General features: G+C 38.4%; 1 protein-coding gene across 14 annotated transcripts in view; it reads right to left on the reverse strand.

Moving 5' to 3' along the window:
• The window catches only part of SOX6 (SRY-box transcription factor 6), a 625,789-nt gene that overhangs the window by 77,630 nt on the left and 529,263 nt on the right, over positions 1-18,896 (reverse strand). For 8 of the 14 annotated variants that reach the window (XM_068554456.1, XM_068554455.1, XM_068554465.1 and 5 more), the window contains 3 exons: positions 16,210-16,359; positions 9,760-9,985; positions 6,555-6,742 (listed from right to left, as the gene is read on the reverse strand). In XM_068554456.1, coding sequence (XP_068410557.1) covers positions 6,555-6,742; positions 9,760-9,985; positions 16,210-16,359 — 564 coding nt within the window. The remainder of the gene's footprint in view (positions 1-6,554; positions 6,743-9,759; positions 9,986-16,209; positions 16,360-18,896) is intronic. The other 6 variants (XM_068554467.1, XM_068554462.1, XM_068554466.1 and 3 more) reach the window with 2 other exon arrangements.

Here is an 18,896-nt window from a genome sequence, read left to right on the forward strand (position 1 = left end):
ATCTTGAGTTTGTAAGAAGGTGCCTGCTAGCTTCTAACTAACCTTCTACTCTATCTTAAGACATTTTGGCTCCAAGGAGCAGTAGGTTAATCCATTCACCTTTGGAGAGTGTCAAAGAGTGAAAATTTAATAAAGTTAACCACAGGTTTGACCACCTGTCTGAGGTTCTAAAGTGGAAAAGGACCTAATATTAACGGAGCACCTCCTGTGCCAGATATGTGCTCTACATATGTTTTCCCTCAAAACGATCCTTCAAGGAAAGGATAATTATCTCCATTTTATAGGTATGTTCATTGAGACTCACAGAGGTTAAGTAACTTACTTAAATAACACTGTTAGAAAACAGTACAGGCTGCTTCCAAGATTAATCCTAGAAACTGAGACACAGGATTAACCAACTCCAAAACCCATACTCTTTCCAATACACCGTGTGGCCTCCAATTCTATTACTGCTCCTGGTCTAGCCACCTCTTCTGTCTCTTTGTCTGTACTAGCATCATTTGATCTTCTGTTTTCTGACTGATATCTTTCCAGAGCCAGAACCAATGGACATCATGGTAGGGAAGAATGCCCTACCCAGACAGAAGGTGAAAAGTCTACAGGAAGCGGGGGTCTCAGTGCTTTTCTGCTTCACTGTTTCTGTTTATTTTTACCCTGTCTTATTCCATCAAAGGTTTTGGATTGCAAATGTAAAAAGTACTTTTGTATGTAATAAGCTTAAAAGAGCTCACAGAAAATTAGTAAATGAATTTAATACTGTTCTATAAATAGAAATATCATTGATTAAGAATTAGGAAAGCTGAGATTTAATTCCTGCTCTGACACAAATCCACTATGTGACCATGGGTAAGTCATTTTCTTTCTTTAGGTCTCAGTTTTCCTGTCTGTGAATTGAAGCTATTGGACCAGATCAGATGTTATGTCCCCTCCAGTTCTCTCACTCTACAGTTTTAATCCCACAAATATACTTCAGAGGCAGAGAGAGTGTAATAATAGTGTTCATGGTAGCTCATTTTGACACCCGATAAGGTCAAGAATTTTTCTTAAGAGATTCGCAGAAGATGAAGGGAACAGCAGTTCAGGCCACGTGTATAATGTGTAATCGGCCTATTTATGAGCAACTCTGATCAGTAGGTAATCAGTCTTCTGGCTCCTCAAGGTTATTAAGATGACCAAAATAACCAGATACCTAAGTTACAAAATACCTGTGCAGGAAAGTGCTCTAACCAATCACCGAGTCAGCATTCAAACATCAAGGAAGTCAAAAAAGTTACAAAACGCACTTTAACACTAAGAAGGCCCACCCTGCCTTGCCTCTCTTCTAGCCAGATGCGCTTAGCTTAGCTCTAAGGACATTTAGAAGCTGCCTGTCTAAAATTCTGCAGTGTATTGTTCTGACTGGAATTCTGTCTTAGAGATGTCAAACAACAAAATTTGGTAAGCAGTTAGCCTATGATATGATCTAATTGCCCTGGTACTACGGGAGGTGGCTGGTGTTCTTGCTGTGGAAAGCTAAAACCCAGGGAAGTAACTTAGACTTCGGCGGGCAAGACACTCATGATCCATGCACAGCAGCTATGTTGAAATGATGGAGCATAACAGCTCCTAAGGCGCCGTTACAGTCTATTGTCCCTACAATCTATATATTTAACAGACCCTAAATGTCCTGTGACACAGCCAACCAGAACAACTCCATTGGTGCTGTTCTGGCTGATCAAGTCAACAATGTTTCATTTTAAAGTGTCAAAATAGGGGTTTACCCAATAAAGTGAAATACGCCACGGGTAAACATGTATTCATATGGACATATATGTGATTCTGTATGTGTCATAAAGACACAAGCACCCCTATGCCTGTGTGGTAAATGTTTCCCCTCAGTTATGAAACATACAAAGCATGTTTTATACACATCTAATGTTGGTAAATGTCACAAAAACAACTCTACAGTGGACATTGTGATGCATTGCCCAGATCCCCCTTCAGGACCGATTTATTTCCTCAGCTGCAGGGAACGTTGCTGCTCACCCTCAGCTCGAGGCCCTCTTCGGCACTGCCTCAGCTAAAGAGAGTCACATCACCTAAGGTTATGTCCCCTTCCCAGGGTAACCCTCATCCAATGACTGGCTGATACAAGTGTATAAAAGCTCACCCCCTCCATCCAACTTGGGACAATTCTGCATGGCCATGGCCATCTCAAAGCTTCACATGAGGTTGGCTAAGGCTTTGGTTAAGACTGCATCACAGTCCTATTCTGCTTTCATCCTTTCCCTTCTACAGGTGGCGATCAGAAAGAGCACCCCCCAATAAACCTGCTCACTAATCTCCATCTCACAGTCTGCTTCTCAGGGAACTCAAATCTGTGACATGCTCATTTGTAAAAATATGTCCAAATATGAGCGTGATGAGATATGCTTTATAAATTACAAGGTGTTATGACAGAAACACTGAGAAAAATTCTCTAAAACTGTATTATGGTTTACAAGAACAAATTCAGAAATCTAATTTATGGATCTTTACATTTAAGGAAACTGAGGTAATTCCAAAGAAGACAATTTTGAAGACAGTTAAACTGAATTTGCCACAATCCATTTTACCAATCTTACTGCGCATTATATATTTACCCTCTTTGATCTCAGAAGAAAATATGATTCTCAGAAGAAAAAGTAGTGTCTTCTGAAACCTCATAAAATTAAGATGGATATTTTGATTATAAGAGAGCCAAATCGACTATCACAGGAGCCCTTTAACATTGTTCTTAATTTACTCTTCTGGCTGCAACAAACCTAACAAACAAGGATAGATACATACTGGGTCTAGAATCTAAACAAAGCCTACACAACCACAAATATACATTCAAAAGAGCGACATTATTTGGGAGGGAGATCATGTAAAGGAGAGCTTGTGAGCACAACATCCCTGAATATAATGGACTTTTCCGGTGCCCCAAATTCAACCCCAATAAAGTCATTTACTGAGACAACAACTCCCTTCAACTGGGAAACCAGGGTTTTCTGATTCTGTAGAAGCCACTTTGCCACTTATCTTCAGGAGCTCAATTACTTTCAGTGTGATGTGTTTTAGGACAAGTTAAGATTCATTATTATTATTTTTCAACCTCAGCCTAATCTCTCATCTCCCTCTCATGGCTTCCAACACAAAATCAGGTGTTATTATTCTGGAGCCTCAGACTTCTTCCCTCCATGTGAATTTCAAAAAGTCAATGAGAAATACTTAAAATTAACCTGTAGTATTTGAAGTTAATAGTCTTAAGCTTGAACTTCAACCAACGATATAAATTCAACCATATAGGGTCACTGTGTCAGACAAACAGAGAGAGTCACTGCAGGAAGCAAGGGATGACCAGTGTCAATTTACTCCTAGGTTTAGTGCAAACGTATCAGGATGCCGCTAGTCTAAGTCTGCTTAATGTGATGGGGGGGGGGGGGTCGTCACTGAAAGGCACAGTTGCTGCAACAATATGGAATTTATTTCTTATTTTCCCCCCAAGCTAAATGGCATATACACATTCTGTTTTAAATATTCTCTATGTTAATATTCCAAACACAAATTTCTAGATGCATTTTTCAAAGAAATATCTCATTCATAACATTAATCAAAGGCAAATGATTCTTCATAATTTAAAAACAAGTATGATTATTTAAATAAAATAACTTGTTTTTTTGTGGAATAAAGTTTCTGAAATGTATTAATGCTAAATATATTTATTTAGCCCAGTGATTTTTCAACTAGGGGTAATTTTGTCCTCCCTCCCCCAATAGGGGACATTTAGCAATGTCTGGAGACATTTTCGGTTGTCACAAAAGGAGTGGTGCTACTACTGGCATCTAATGAGTAGTGGCCAGATTAGCCACCCATGACAAAGAATTCTCCAGCCAAAAATGCCAATAATGTTGAGGCTGAGAAACCGTGATCTAACCTAATAAATCTGAAGTTTCCATAGTTTTGTGCATCAACTCAGTTAGAAAGGAGTTTAACTATGTGAGTTGGTTAATATGCCAACTTCTGAAAAATCTAACTCTGTTTCCTTCTGCTGACCCTTCCATTATTATGTGAGGAGCTCATATGTGTGACAAAATAGTACATTTGTTCTATATCTTCAAAGATCACCCATAGTTTAGTCTACAAGTTATGGGAAACATAAGAAAGTGCTTACTCTGTACCAGGAGCTTTGCTAGGTATATCCATATATATCTTACTTCATTGTAACCCAGATTACTACCCTCACATTACAGATGAAGAACTTGAGATTCAGAGAAGTTATTCAACTTACCAAATATCACACAGCTGGTAAGTGACAACTCGGTGCCTACCATTCCAAGTGAGAATATATAGTTTTAAACTCATTAATACTTTCTTGCATATGCAAAGAAAACTTCTGAATCATTAATGATAGTTAATGGGGTGAGGAGGGTAATTAGCTTTTGACCATGTATCTGTCTGTATTATTAGAATTTTCAGTAAGCATATACTACTGTCATTTGAAAACTAATACATTTTAAAAGACTCAGTTAAACAAATCACTAACATCCTTCTCATATTAATTTTAGGATTAACCATTGACAAAACTGTAAGGTAGGAGGAGATGGTCTCTGGTGCATGTACCCATTCGCTTGTTTTTTACCCAATTTCCCACCCAGTATCCCTATGCCAAAATGTGTTTACCTATCTAGGTCCCCCAAAAATATCTTACAGTTATTCACATTAAGATTAAATATGTTACTATTTCATGGTGCTCACTGAGCATAGTATAGTGTCTTAGGTCAAAAGATTGACTGTCTTTATCTCTAGCTTCAGAGTGGTAGAAAAGGTTTGGGGGCAAGGCTTTTCTTTTCTTGTGGTCCTGAAACCTTACTGTATATGTAACCATCTACTAAGGCAGTTCTTAAAGAGGGGTTCTGCTTTGTGAGCCCACTGCCAAGGATGGAGCACTTAATGGGGAGTGGGGCACCTAACTGACTGAGCAGATCCGGTGACTGGCATGTGCATAGCAGGTCCCCAATATATAAAAGTTTATGGCTTAACCAACACCAGAAGACCCACCATTACCCCAGACAGTTTCTCTCTTACCTGATGTGAACCTCCCGCCAAGAGATCAATCAAGGTGGGGGAGGGAGGAGGCAAATAATGATTAATTTAACATATTATATATTTATATAATCTATCTATTTATCTATAGGAAATGGGGGCTTTGCAGATATAATCAAGTTAAAATAAGGTCACACTGGATTAGGGTGGACCCTAAATCCAATGACTTATGTCCTTATAAGAAGAGGGAGATTTGGAGAAAGGGGGACATACACAGAGGGAAGATAGCCATGTGAAGAGGGAGGCAGAAACTGAAGTGATGCAGAGACAAGCCAAGGAATGGCAAGGATCATTCATTCATCAAATAATCAGAATTTTTCACCCAGTGTGTGACAATAGCCTCTCAACTGGTCTGCCTATTTCCATTCTTAACCTCCTGCAGTCTGTTCTTGCACACTAGGCAGAATGATCCTTTTATATGTAAATCAGATCATGTCAATGCCTTGGACAAAACCAGTCTAGGAATTCCCATCGGACTCAGAGTGAAACACAAAGCCTTTCCAAGGCCTACAGGTCTAACACACTCTACCCCAGGCTATCACTTTACTTCACGTCCCACTGCTCTCCCTTCCCTCAAGCTGCTCTTGCCACGCTGGCCTCCTTGTTGCTGGTCCTACACTCTAAGAGCTTCTAAGCTTATTGTTCCCACTGCCTGGACGCTCTTCATGTGGCCTGCACAGGGGTTCCTTCAGATCTCTCTACTCCGTAACACTTCCGCAGAGTCCCTACCAGCCTATCTAAAAGAACAATCCTGTAACTCCCTATTCCCTTAACTTGCTTCCATTTTTCTCATGGCATTGAGTCACCTCCTGATGTTACTGACATTACTCATTTTGTATTTAATTGTTTATTTTTTCCTCATCTGTGTTCCCCTATTAGAATGTAAGCTCTATGAGAACATAGATTTTTGTCTGATTTGTTCACTGTTGTATCTCCGGTGCCTAGAACAGTGTCTATTACAGAATAAGCACTCGATAAATAATTTGTTGAATCAAAAAATAAATGAATACATTTTATAAGTTGCTTTGTTTTCTATTTTGCTCAGGCAGATAGGAAGCTTAGTAATAAATTCAATGATGAGTCATGGTAATGTATTAGCCTTCATTGTGAGCATATATGCTTCTTCCTTTTTTAATATTCTGATAGTCTTGTAACCTCATACATCCCCTTTATTATAAGATATTTCTAAATCTTTTGGAGTGGGACAGATAAACACCAATAGGCAGGTAGGTTGGGTGCCTGGCTGGGTACCTGGGAGGCAACCCACACTAAGTGGGAAAGGGTGTATTTGTTAATCAGCACTAATGATTAAATGTGATGCAAGAAAGCCCTCAAGCTAGGACCCCAAATCTTTGGCTGCAGGTTGGTGCTTGGGAGCCTGGAAAGAGCCAGATAAAAATGAGTCAATGGGTCTAGCAGAGCCAGAGAAGGAGGGAAGCAAGCTTTACCTTTTCATTCCTGCAGTTGTTCAGCCCCATGTTATTCATGGCGGACAGTTTCCCATCAACACCATGCGGCTGCTGCTGCTGTTGCTCCCGCTGGATCTGTTCTCGCATCTTCCGAGCCTCCTGAATAGCTTTCATCACTGTATCCTGATCCCCAAACAGGGCAGGGGAGTTGAGACTGGACAGGATATCTGCATATACAGGATGCATTATTAGAGGCTTGTAAGGTTAGACTCTTAAAAAATACTGCTACTACCCACTCCCCTGTATAATACCACATTCTCCGAAGAAGGAAGAGACACGTTTGCTGTTAAGAAAACTGCAATACAGCACAGAAATCCAGGGTGACCGAGCTGTGCTGGGGTTTTATTAGCCCTCGGAGGACCAGCGTTTCAGTTTATCTGGGTTCTGTCAACACAACTCCTCACAGATGAAGGTTCCTAGATTCATATACATACATACATATATACATATATATATGTCTATTCTGGCTATATCTAACAATTAGTGGGACAGTGGTGGTGAAGAAAGGGCTGGGGACAGGTGCAGAGACATCTGTGCAGGCTGACCATTATATCTGGTGTGCTAATGCAGCAAACTTGTTTCTGGCCCAGCCAAAAAAAATCTGTGCGGCTACATGTGTCCTTTAGCAGATATCTGTATCTGTGTGTTCAGATGTCCACTGCAGGAGAGAAGGGGTGGGAAGGACCATACCGCACTCTCTGTTCCCCAATCGCTGGCTGGTTAATGAAGCATTCTACTCATCACGCTGCCTCAGTTACTTACCAAGAGAATGACAACCCATTTCCTACCCCCAACCCGAACACCCACTGCTCTCAGTTCCCTGTCTTCGTGATAGTGAGGCTGTATGTGTGGGAATGGATTTCACATAAGTATACAGCCTCAAATAAAGTGAAAACATTTACTTTCATTACACTCCATGCAACACAGAAGGACAAAATTCAAAATTAAACTAATTTTCCTCCATATCTTGCATTTTACTGTAGGTTAAAATTAATACTTTAGATGAGGCTTTCTAATTTCAGGCAAAAAGAAGGCAATTGCTTGCTGACTGATAGATTTCAGCTGCTGTGATAAAGTTTAATGTGATCAGCTTGCATGTATCCTGGTATGAGCATCTCATAGCACATGTATGTGTGTGTGTGTATGTGTGTATATCTGTGTGTGTGTGCACACACCTCACAGAGACAGAAGGGACAGAGGAAATCAGACTACAATCAAGCTCACATCACACGCCTATGTGTGTGCAGTGCATGTGTGCATGTACTTGAGTTTAGAAAATATCACCAACACTATCTATGGAAAAGTTTTAGAAAGTTAAACAGCCACTTTTTAGGATATAGAAAACCCATATCTTTTGCTCTGAAGCTTTTCTGATTAAAAAAAAAATTCTATCCAGTATTGTCTGGATAAGAGTGCTATTACTTCAGCTCATTTCTAGCTCACGATCTAAAGAATATGCTCTGCTGGGGTATAAACTCCATTAAGAGCAGGGCCTGTGAAACAGTCGTCTTTGTCCCTCACAATGCTCAGTACAGAAACCAAATGCTTTCCAAACAAAATTCAGAAGTGGATTATAGGAGGGCCATTTCAAGATCAAGCCTATTATTTATCCTCATGTTGGCTTTTTTTCCCCCTCATCTCACGACTTCCAACAATTCAGCAATCATATTCACATGCTGGAAATGATTCATTTCTCTTTCCCACAGCAATCCCACTGACTTGGAGTGAAGACCTCTGGGCCCCTGAAAGAGGCACCCTAACTCAAAAAGAGAATAGGCTGCTGTATGGATCCTAATGTCCCCAATTTCAATGAGGAAGATTTACATCTCCTCATCAGAAGATTCACTTAGATTCAGCATAGCTCAGCATATATTCCAACTGTGAGTTTATAAAAAGAGCACTGAGTTATATGTCAGAGGACCTGGATTCTAGTTTTGACTCTGCTAATTAATACCTACATGGCTGTGGGCAAGTCATTTTAACTGTAAGACCACAATTTATTATACAATGAGAGTAATAACAATATACTACCTAACTCATTGGATTATTGTGAAAAATCAAATGAGATAAGATAGGCAAAATGTTTTTTTAAATTATAAATGGCTACACTTACACATTATCTTATTTATTACAGGAAGCCATTCAGGCTATAGGATTCAACAACACAAGGAAGGTAATATGGTGGAGAAATGCTAGTTCTAGTCCCTAATCCCTTTGAAATTTTGTGTCTTTATTTGAAAATTAAGAGACTTATAGAGCATAGTAACAATAATGTTCATATTTATTTGGCTCTCTGCTACTACGTGCTTTCGTGATTACTGTTTCATTCCACATGTATATGTAAATGTGCTGCTATTCGGTTGTCCAGCCTTTTTAAATTGCATGCCTTCTGGGTGCCAGATACCATGTTAGGCACTTTATATATATTTTTCTCTTTTAATCCTCATAACAACCTATGAGCTAGGTAATAATATTTCCCTTCCAGAGATTAGGAAACTGAGTTCAAAAATATTAAATAATTTTTACAGGGTCACATAGCTAGTAAGTAAAGGCTCTCTCTCAGTCCAAGTCTGCCTGATGCCAAATCCCATTTTTTTCTCTATACTTCTCATACCTGGGTACGAATATCCCTAGAGATACCTGGCAATACATCAGAGAATGTAAGGAGGCAGAGGATCACTATGACATATCTTACTAGACATCAACTTTATTTCGTATGATGTCAATAAAGTGTGTCATTCATATTTGCTTCAATGCAAAACTGATATGGGATAAGATGTAAAATTCACAAACATTTTACGAAGAAAATATAAAATGTCAAATAAATTTTGGACTTTTGGCAGGCAGCTTTTAGGCCAGGTTCCTTTAGGCCCTTGGAGGGTTCACGTTCACTCTTAATCTGCCTAGAGTTGCTTCAGCAGCAAAGCACTGACCAAACACAGAAATTTCTAAGTCTCTGAGTGTTGGATCTAACTCATCATCATCTGAAGAACCCATCCCAGCAGGATTTATACTATAACCTTTTCTAAAAGTTCTAGTCACCCAAGACACCATAACTGGGTTATGTTTCAGTAGAAAAGATTTTACTTTTACTTTATTTACTTTCACTTTTTTTTTTCTTGGACTAAGGAACACTTTGGAAACAAGAATCAGTCATCAGTGAACATGTTTTGCTTTCTTTTACCTAATTCGTAAGTCTCTTCCTGGTGTTGACCTTTCCATTTACCTAAAGAGGATCCTCTTCCCAAGCTTCCTCCAATGGGGCTGGGGATGCTGCTTTTGTTAGGCAGATTGACAGGGCTGGTTTTGCTGGCTGGAAAGAGGCTTTGGGTGGGAGATGTTGGGGACTTTACAGGCTCAGCTGTCTTGGGTCGGGATGAGAGATTCAGCGGCTGTGCTGCTGCTTCATCCTACAAGAGTTTACCACAAATAAGTATTTTTTAAAAAATGAAGCACATTATCACGTAGTTAGCCACAGTTATTTTATACCTCAGAGACAATGCCACATTCTCCTACAGTAATAACAAAAGAAGCTAATGATCTACCTCCTTGAAGATTCATCAGAAGGAAACCTCATTAATTTCCCTGTGTTATGTTTCTATTTACATTAACTGTGTAGTTGGATCATTCTTTTTGCCAAATTAAAATCTGAATTAGCTTACATTACAGCTTAATTTCCTAATGTGTTTTCAGGGATCTAAATTAACCTAGGGCATTTACAAAGAATTATTTAAAATTTCAGCAGCTCTGTAGTGCTTTTGTGTTATTCTCTCTGAAAAGTTCCTGGAACTATAAATAGGCTCTGCCACTAATTTTTTAATATACATTTTAAATCAAACAATAGCAAGTACTTTAAAAATGGAAACACAAAGCCTTCCTCTGCTCTTCTGGGCCTTTGCCCAGGGAGCCGCATGCCACAGCATGGCTTCTATGTGGCTTTCTGGGTGTGGGCACTCTTCATGGTCTATATTCTGGTCTCTATTTATGTTTAAAATTAATTTTTGCAAAGAGCAAGCACACATTATAATTATGTTTTACATACCATGCTATATACAATTTATTTTTCATGTCTAAAGTGATGTCTCTTTATATTCTTTGCTACATATATTTACAGAATGTCTATTTTAAGATGCCTGTTTTTCTATACTGAGCACAGTATTCAAATACCTGGCTTGTAACTCTGGTTTTAGCAGGAGCTTGAAAGCTAAGCTCCTCAACTTTATTTTGTTTCCTTTATCCTGCCATAGAACACCCTTAACAACACTTCCATCATTCTAGAAATTTAATTGTAATATGAGCATATTCATTTAAATGTTCAGTTTTAAGATCTGCATTATTGTGTTTAAAATAAAATTGTCAGCAAATGTTAACTCCTGTTTTGCTTCTGAGAAGACACAGAGAACTTGCTTTTAGTTATTGTTTAAAACACACAGTAGAGCTTGGAAACTGAACTTTCTCCCCTGTGGCAAACATGTGACCTCTCTGGGCTCAATTTCTTCATCTATAGAAAAAAGGGTCTGATTCTAGCTGATCTCTAAGGTCTCTTCCGGTCCTAATGGTCACTGTTTAAGAGGGAACAAAAAGGGATGCCAGAAAACAGTACTCAGGAAGGAGGATTAGAAAGAGAAAATGAAAATAACATGCACAGAGGAGCCTTTATGTACTAACACCGTGCTAGACATTTTCACAAATATTAGCTCATTTAACTACCAATAACTCTATGAGGCTGGGCAGTAGTATTCTAAATTTACAAAGAAAGAAGCAGTCAGAAAGATAAAATGACTGTCCAAAGTCATACACGGAGGGACAAAATTTGAATTATAGTTTATTGGGCTCCAAATCCCAGGCTCTTTTTCTACTGAACTATCAGCTAAAATAAGTCATTTGATAATGTAGGGATACCCTAGCTTTATTCTGCTGTTTTGTTTGTTGGTTTGTCTTGGTAGGAAATAAGTAATCTGGCACATCTATGGTGCAATGCACTTTTATCTCTATCCAGATATAGGATAGGTTCTCAGGAAACATAGTTGTATCCATTACAAATGTCGAAATTATCTGATGTGCTTCATTACAATTTACTTGCCTTTGCTCTGAACTCAAAGGACATTAGACTAGTTAGTTCCTTTACGCTTATCTAAATAATAGTGATTTATAAGCTAGGTATTTAGTTAGTTTTCTCCACATTTCTTTTACTTGGGGTTTACCAAGCTTCCTAAGATACCTGAGTTGAGAGTTTTCCTCAAATTTGGAAAATTTTCAGCCATTACTTCTTCAAATATATTTTTCTGTCCCTTCCTTCTCCTCCTGGGGCTCCACTTGCATATATGAGGCCATTTGATGTTCCACAGCACTGATAGTCTTTTTTCTATGTATTTCATTTTGGACAGTTTCATTGTTATGTCATCAAGTTCACTAGTCTTTTCTTCTATAATATCTAATCTGTTGCTATTCCAAATCAGTACTAATCCAGAGTACTTTTCATCTCAAACACTGTATTTTTCATCTCCAGACATTCAATATAAGTTTTCCATGTCTTGTCCTATAATGTTCATGTTTTCCTCCACATTCTTGAATATATGGAGTTTATAACACCTGGTTTTACTCAGTTTTGAATATAGGCAAACTTCAGATATATTATGGGTTTGGTTCCAGACCACTGCAGTAAATCAAATATCACAATAAAGCTAGTCACATGAATTTTTGGTTTCCCAGTGCATATAAAAGTTATGTTTCTGCACTACTGTAGTCTATTAAGTGTGCAATAGCATTATGTCTAAAAAAACAACGTATATACCTTAATTAAAAAATACTTTATTGCTAAAAAAATGCTAACCATCATCTGACTATGCAGGGTTGCCACAAACCTTCAATTTGTAAAAAGTGCAATAGCTGTGAAGCACAATAAAATGAAGCTCAGTAAAAAAGGTTATGGGACTTCCCTGGTGGCACAGTGGTTAAGAATCTGCCTGCCAATGCAGGGGACACGGGTTCAAGCCCTGGTCCAGGAAGATCCCACATGCCGCGGAGCAACTAAGCTTGTGTGCCACAACTACTGAGCCTGTGCTCTAGAGACCGCGAGCCATGACTACTGAGCCCGTGCGCCACAACTACTGAAGCCCACGTGCCTAGAGCCTGTGCTCTGCAACAAGAGAAGCCACCGCAATGAGAAGCCCGCGCACCGCAACGAAGAGTAGCCCCCACTCTCCACAGCTAGAGAAAGCCCGCGCACAGCAACAAAGACCCAACACAGCCAAAAATAAAAATAAATAAATTTATAAAAAATAAATAAATAGAAAAGGTATGACTGTATATTCTAATTTATTATTTATTCTTATAATTCAATAATTGCCATTTCCACCAACAATGCCACTGAGCATGGGAAGCACCTATTAACTCCCAGTCAAGTCAGTCCCTTTCCACCATGGCAGGCCTGTTGTTGGTCCTCACAGCCTGTCCTGGCCCAAGAGAAACTTTGTGGGTGAACAGGAGCAGATACGCTTACCTCTTCACTTGGCTATAGTTGGAAGTCCCTTATAAGAGCTGTTTTTACTGTCTTATCTACTAATTCTATCATCTGTGTTATTTTGGGGTTTGTTTCTAATGATTGATTATTCTTTTCATCATTGTTCATATTTTCTTGCTTCTGTGGAAGCCTAGTAATTATTGAATACATGCTCCACATTGTGAATTTTACAGTGTTGGGTTTCATAGTTTGTATATTCCTTTAAATATTTGTGGACTTTGTTCTGAGACACGGAAAGCCTTACTAGGCTTACTTTTAAGCTTTGTTAGGCAGGTCCAGAGCAGTCATTAATCTAGGGATAATCTGGGCCCACTAGTGAGGTAATACACTGCTAGGGACTCTACTTGGTGCCCATGTGTCAAGTGATCTTTCCAATCTGGCCAGTGGGAACACAAATCATTCTCAGTTCTTTATGAACCTTGCAATGGTTTTGTCTGCTACATCTGGTCTTTTTCCCTGGCCTCAGATAGTTTCCTCACATGCATATGCTGATCAGTACTCAGCTAAATACAGGGGAACTTCTGCAGATTTCCAGTGCTCTCTCTCTCTATACAGCTCCCTCCTCTGGTACTCTACCTCACAAGTTCCATCTACTTGGCATCCTTAAACTCTGAACTCTTGTCTCTCTACTCGGGAAGCCTTCCAAGCTGCATGTGGCTACACGTCGCCCCCCCCACAACCCCCTCGCCCCCGCACCATTGCCTGGAAATTCTCTCTAGACAGTAAGCTGGAACAACTGTGGTGCTCGCCTCACTTGTTTCTCTTCTATCAGGGGTCACTGTCCTGTACTCCTATTGGAAATGTCTGAAACTACTGTTTTATATATTGTGTCTTGAGTTTTACTTGTTTAAGTTTGGAGAGTAAGTAAATCCCTGTTCCTCCATAATGGTTTAAAATGGAAATCTTCTAGGTTTCTTTCAGGATCTCTCTCGGTATACAACCAGATATTTCAGTTACAACCACTACTACCACCCACCACCATCTTCTTTATTAGCATCAGATTATCATCAACGTCATCGCTATACTAACATTTATGGAATAGTCACTATATTCTAGAAGATGTATTATCTCATTTAAGACCCGTAAAAATATTAACTTCCATTTTACAGAGGCAAAAACTAAGGCTGAAAGAAGTAACTTGCCCAAGGTGACACATCTAGTAAAAGAAACAGAACTGACATTTGAACAGAAACATCCTGACTGCTGATGTTGACAACTATAGCAAATAAAAATTCTGGGGGAAAAAAGGAAAGGAAGACCGTCTATTTTTATTTTTGTTACCTTCAGCTAACAATGCCCTATGTCACGTAGTCGTGTTATATACAGAGGGAAAGAATGACTACAGAGAGAAACATGAAATATTTTAGTGACCATAATTCTTTCAATTGCAAAATATAAGATTATTTTCAGAACTTCTGTAATAATAGGTAGGAGCTATTTTAAAAATTTAAAACATTTGCTTTATGTCTTGGTCTATATATTTTTACTCACACATACAATAAACAATCTAATAAGTATAATAAGTGCCTCCTTTGTTATTAACATAAAGTACAGTCAAGTCAAATTATATAGAGAACTCCCTAAGAATTTGCATGTGGTCAAGTGAGTAATAAAATTCAGCTGGCCCACAAAGCTGGAATGGTAAAAGCAAATATAAACTTGAATCTAACCAGGGAACATTTTACTCATCCAGTAAAGGCTTGGTTTGGTGTAGTTCCATTCGGCCAACCCACTTATAAAATGACTTTTTCATGTTAAAATATCTAATACTCAATACCTCAAGTCACTGATGTTTGATATGCTTATACTCCAACAACTATAATTAACCAAAGTGCCTTGGTTTGAGTGGTAGTGTTCTCTTATTCACGAAAAGAAACTCTTGGAACACAAAATAAATAGTCTGTTTCCATAAGTTAATACTATCTTATTAAATGTAAACCGCCTATTGTCATATCTCAATATTTCTAACAACAAAGCATAAATGTTCATCTACTTCTTTGGAGAATCTAAAGGCATGGGGGCATTAAATTAATTCCTTTGGGTGGGCACTGGCAGAACTATCCGTCCTAATTATGTTTACTTTTTTTATCTTTGGTATTTGGCATCCATATATTTTAAGGGCTTTTCTGAAATCTCAAAGTCCCTATCTGCAAGTTTTAGAAAATAAAACAATTTCAGTAATTTTGTGGCCTTCAATGCTGTTTTGTTGGCCTTAGATGTTTCTCATGTAACGAGTTAAAAATAATTGCAAAATTTCTCCAAGTGCAGTACTTTGGGCACATAACAATAATACATCTGTGCTTAACATATCCCGCAAAGTAGGTAAGTCAGTGATACAAAACAATTGTTTCTTTGAGCTGTCTGAATTTGTGAATTCAATACAGCAAGCAAAGGCAATCACAAAAACCTATAAGTACCAGCTGCAGCGCAAAGTTAGACTGGATCATCAATTCCCCTCTGTCACCAAGCACCTCCTGGCTACCCCATTTTAAGACACTGAAAATCAGTGAGGAAAGGATCTGTTAATGTTTCAGTCATAACTTGGGCAATCCTGTTTATCCTATCACAACTATATATGGCATCAAAGCATGATTAGGTTATGACACAACTCATTCCTCAGAGCCCACATTTATAACTATTTTTGAAGGAGAGAGACCTTTATCAACAAACCATATAAAGTTCAGCACTGGGTTCTATTTTGTCAATCTAAAGTTTTGAGATCCTCTTCCTCTAGCACTGTAAGTTGGCTCCCCACCTGTTTAAGGAAGTTAGAGAGAAGTGTCACAAGACTATGACAAAGACTGGTAATAAAACCATGGCCATTCATGCCAATGAACATTAAAAAATAAACACCAGAATCCAAAGGGGAAAAACTCTTGAGAAGTAAGTGTGCAGATATAGGTGAAGATCTCACAATACGGCACTATTGTTATCAAAAGGGAAACACCTGTTTCTCAGTGCTCAATCATGAAATTTACAATAAAGAGGAGCATTTTGGGGTTCCTTTAGGCTGTTTTGCTTCCTGCCGTTTATTTCCAACACAGCCTGGTTCACTACCTTTCTTGTGAAGCTATTTTCCAAACTGTTTCCATAATCCTGCAAAGCAAATACCTTAACTTGAGTTACAGGGCTGGTCCCTCTCTTTTCATTTTTTATCCCAGTAGGTGAGACTGCCCCTGCTGCGTTTGGTGGCTGTGGAGTTGATGGCATCTTTGCTCCAGGTGACACCTGCATGCTGGCCAGCTGAGCGGCATAGAGCTGCTGCAAAAGAGGGAAGACAAACATCATCTCTTTAAATGCAGCTGAAATGGAGTTTCAAAAAAAACTCACCGTATTGTTAGATAATTGTTTCTCTGACAGCCTTGCAATTTCTCTTTCACTATTTTTAAAGAGGAAAATAAAAGAGAATAAACAGTATAACAGAAAGAAAGAGCAATGATATGGGAGTCATTATTCTGTTCCTGGTCCTTCTAGAAATAAGTTTATGACCCTAAACAAAGGATTGAATTGCTCTAGAACTCAATGTCTTCAATCATACAAAAAGGAATTTGACTAAATGGTCTCAAATATTCTTCCTAGTACCTAAAATCTTCATAGAAGTGCTTTAAAAGTCGGTATGTCCATTCATGTAATTTTAGTATTCATGAACTAAGCAACTGATCTAAACTTTCCTAGGGATTTCTGGAAGAACATCATTCTAATCCAATACTGACTAAACTTCTCTGGGGATGCTGATCCTTCTGGATGATAAGAGTACTGCCCTCAAGACCCCTGAGGCCCAAAGGCAGTCCCTCCTTCCTCAGGGTCTTATTTCTATGCAGCATATAACATAATCCGAAAGAGAATATAGCCAGATTTGTGGGGGAAAAAAAATCAAGCTTCTTTTTCCTAGCACAGGATGTGAAATCCTTAACTGTAGATTTATTAGCTTTGGGGTGAAATTGGTGATAAATGAATGTGTTAATCTGCTATGGCTAACCAGAATTCAGACACCTCAATTTTAACACAATTTCATGCTTGAAAATACCATTCAAATATCTTCTTTTCTTCTTATCATCAAGAATTAAGCCATCAAGATTATGACTACCTTGATAGTCATATTTCTATCATAATAAATAGAAAGCTTCCTAGTTCATTAACCACAGAGAAAATAGCTCAAACTTTGCCATATTAGTAGGGGAGAAAAAACAGGTGGTTTGTATGTAATTTCCAGCATTACTATCATTCAGATGGACAAATAAAAAAAATTACAGTAATCAAAAACAGACCTTTCAGCACATGTAATTAAATGAAAGCTTAATAAAGAATAATTTGCAAGAGCCAGATGTGCCTATGTCATGATTGTTGCTTTCTTTGGAACAATGTTTCTAATATAACAAGCCTCTAAAGAAATTAAAGTTTCATAATTCTGTATGTGCAATGACTCAGTGGCAAGAAAAATTCACAAGTAAGAGTCAGTCAAACTGCTAGAACTTCGGGGGAAAGAAAGGACTATCGTGTTTCCTTTTTCCTTGTTTCCTTTTATATCTTTTCCCTTTAAAATTCAGCCAGGTGTCTTCAAAGGGGGCGGGGCGCGGGGGTGGGGGGGGTGGATGCTGAGCCGGTGAAGAAAAGTTCTACACTGAATGGAGGGGAAAAGTACTGGCTATATGGTGGCTGGTATCATGACCAATATGCCTTACTATTGAGTATTAAAGAGTCAGGAAATCTTCGAGAGGCAAGAGTCCTTAGACATCATTTATGCCTTCATTTTACCTCATGATTCACAAGATCAGAAGAAAGTCAATTTTACTCAATCTTGAGTCCTTCAAGGAACTTCAACTAGTGAAGAAAAGCAGAAAAACAAATCTTTGGACACAAATCTATTTTTTAAAAGGCTGACTAAATTCAGAAATCCTTCAAAATAATTGAACAACAGTTGCCTTGGAGAAACAGAGTAGCGTTCATTGCTTCCTCTAAAGTTCGACAATCATCTATTTTACATCCCGTTCTAAAGGCTTGTACCTAAGAAAGGCAAGGTGCCTTAGAACTGTTGATTCCTTGGAATTCCTTGTGCCTTCTGGTTACTGATATGTTAGAGGCAGGAAGAAGCATAGCCACAGCCTGTAAAACTCACAGACCTTAGTAAACCGGACAGTAGAATATCAGATAAGATTTAGTAGAATGAGCCTTGAAACAGAAATCAGAAATTAGAGTCCAATGTAAAGATAGAAAGTGCTCATGAAAATAAAAATTTTCACATTCTGTCTAACAAAATATATTAGTTTAGATAGAAGTATAGAGCTTTTCAGATTGAAGACTTTAGATCTGACTTGGAGAAAAGAATGCCATTCATTGAATAGGCATAGGTTTACAGAACAATTTCACAAATAGCTCATCTTCTAAGCGAACATTAATTGAATATGTTCCATATGCCCATATGCCAGGCTCTGTATTAGGAGCTGAGGAGGATTCAAAGTCTTGGAACAAGCACATAGCTCTGGAGGACATGTAAGATAAAGATCCTTAACACTTGATTTGCACCTTTCCTGCAATGCTTATCACTTTTTTTAACTTTGTGTTTAGTTATGCACACGTCTTATCATGCTTGATAGACTGTAAGCTTACTGAAGTCATGATCAACCTAATTATTTTTGAATGCCTAGCATCAACAATAGTGATTTGCAAATAAGAGATAACCAATCAATATTTTCTGAATTAATGTGCTGTATATAAAATCCCTGGATGTTAGGGAGGAGAGATATTCTCTCTATAAATGAGGCAACAGCAGTGGTATACGATTATATTTATTGTAAATG

The sequence above is a fragment of the Eschrichtius robustus genome, chromosome 11 (genome assembly GCF_028021215.1).
Source record: "Eschrichtius robustus isolate mEscRob2 chromosome 11, mEscRob2.pri, whole genome shotgun sequence".
In the NCBI taxonomy this organism is placed as follows: domain Eukaryota; kingdom Metazoa; phylum Chordata; class Mammalia; order Artiodactyla; family Eschrichtiidae; genus Eschrichtius; species Eschrichtius robustus.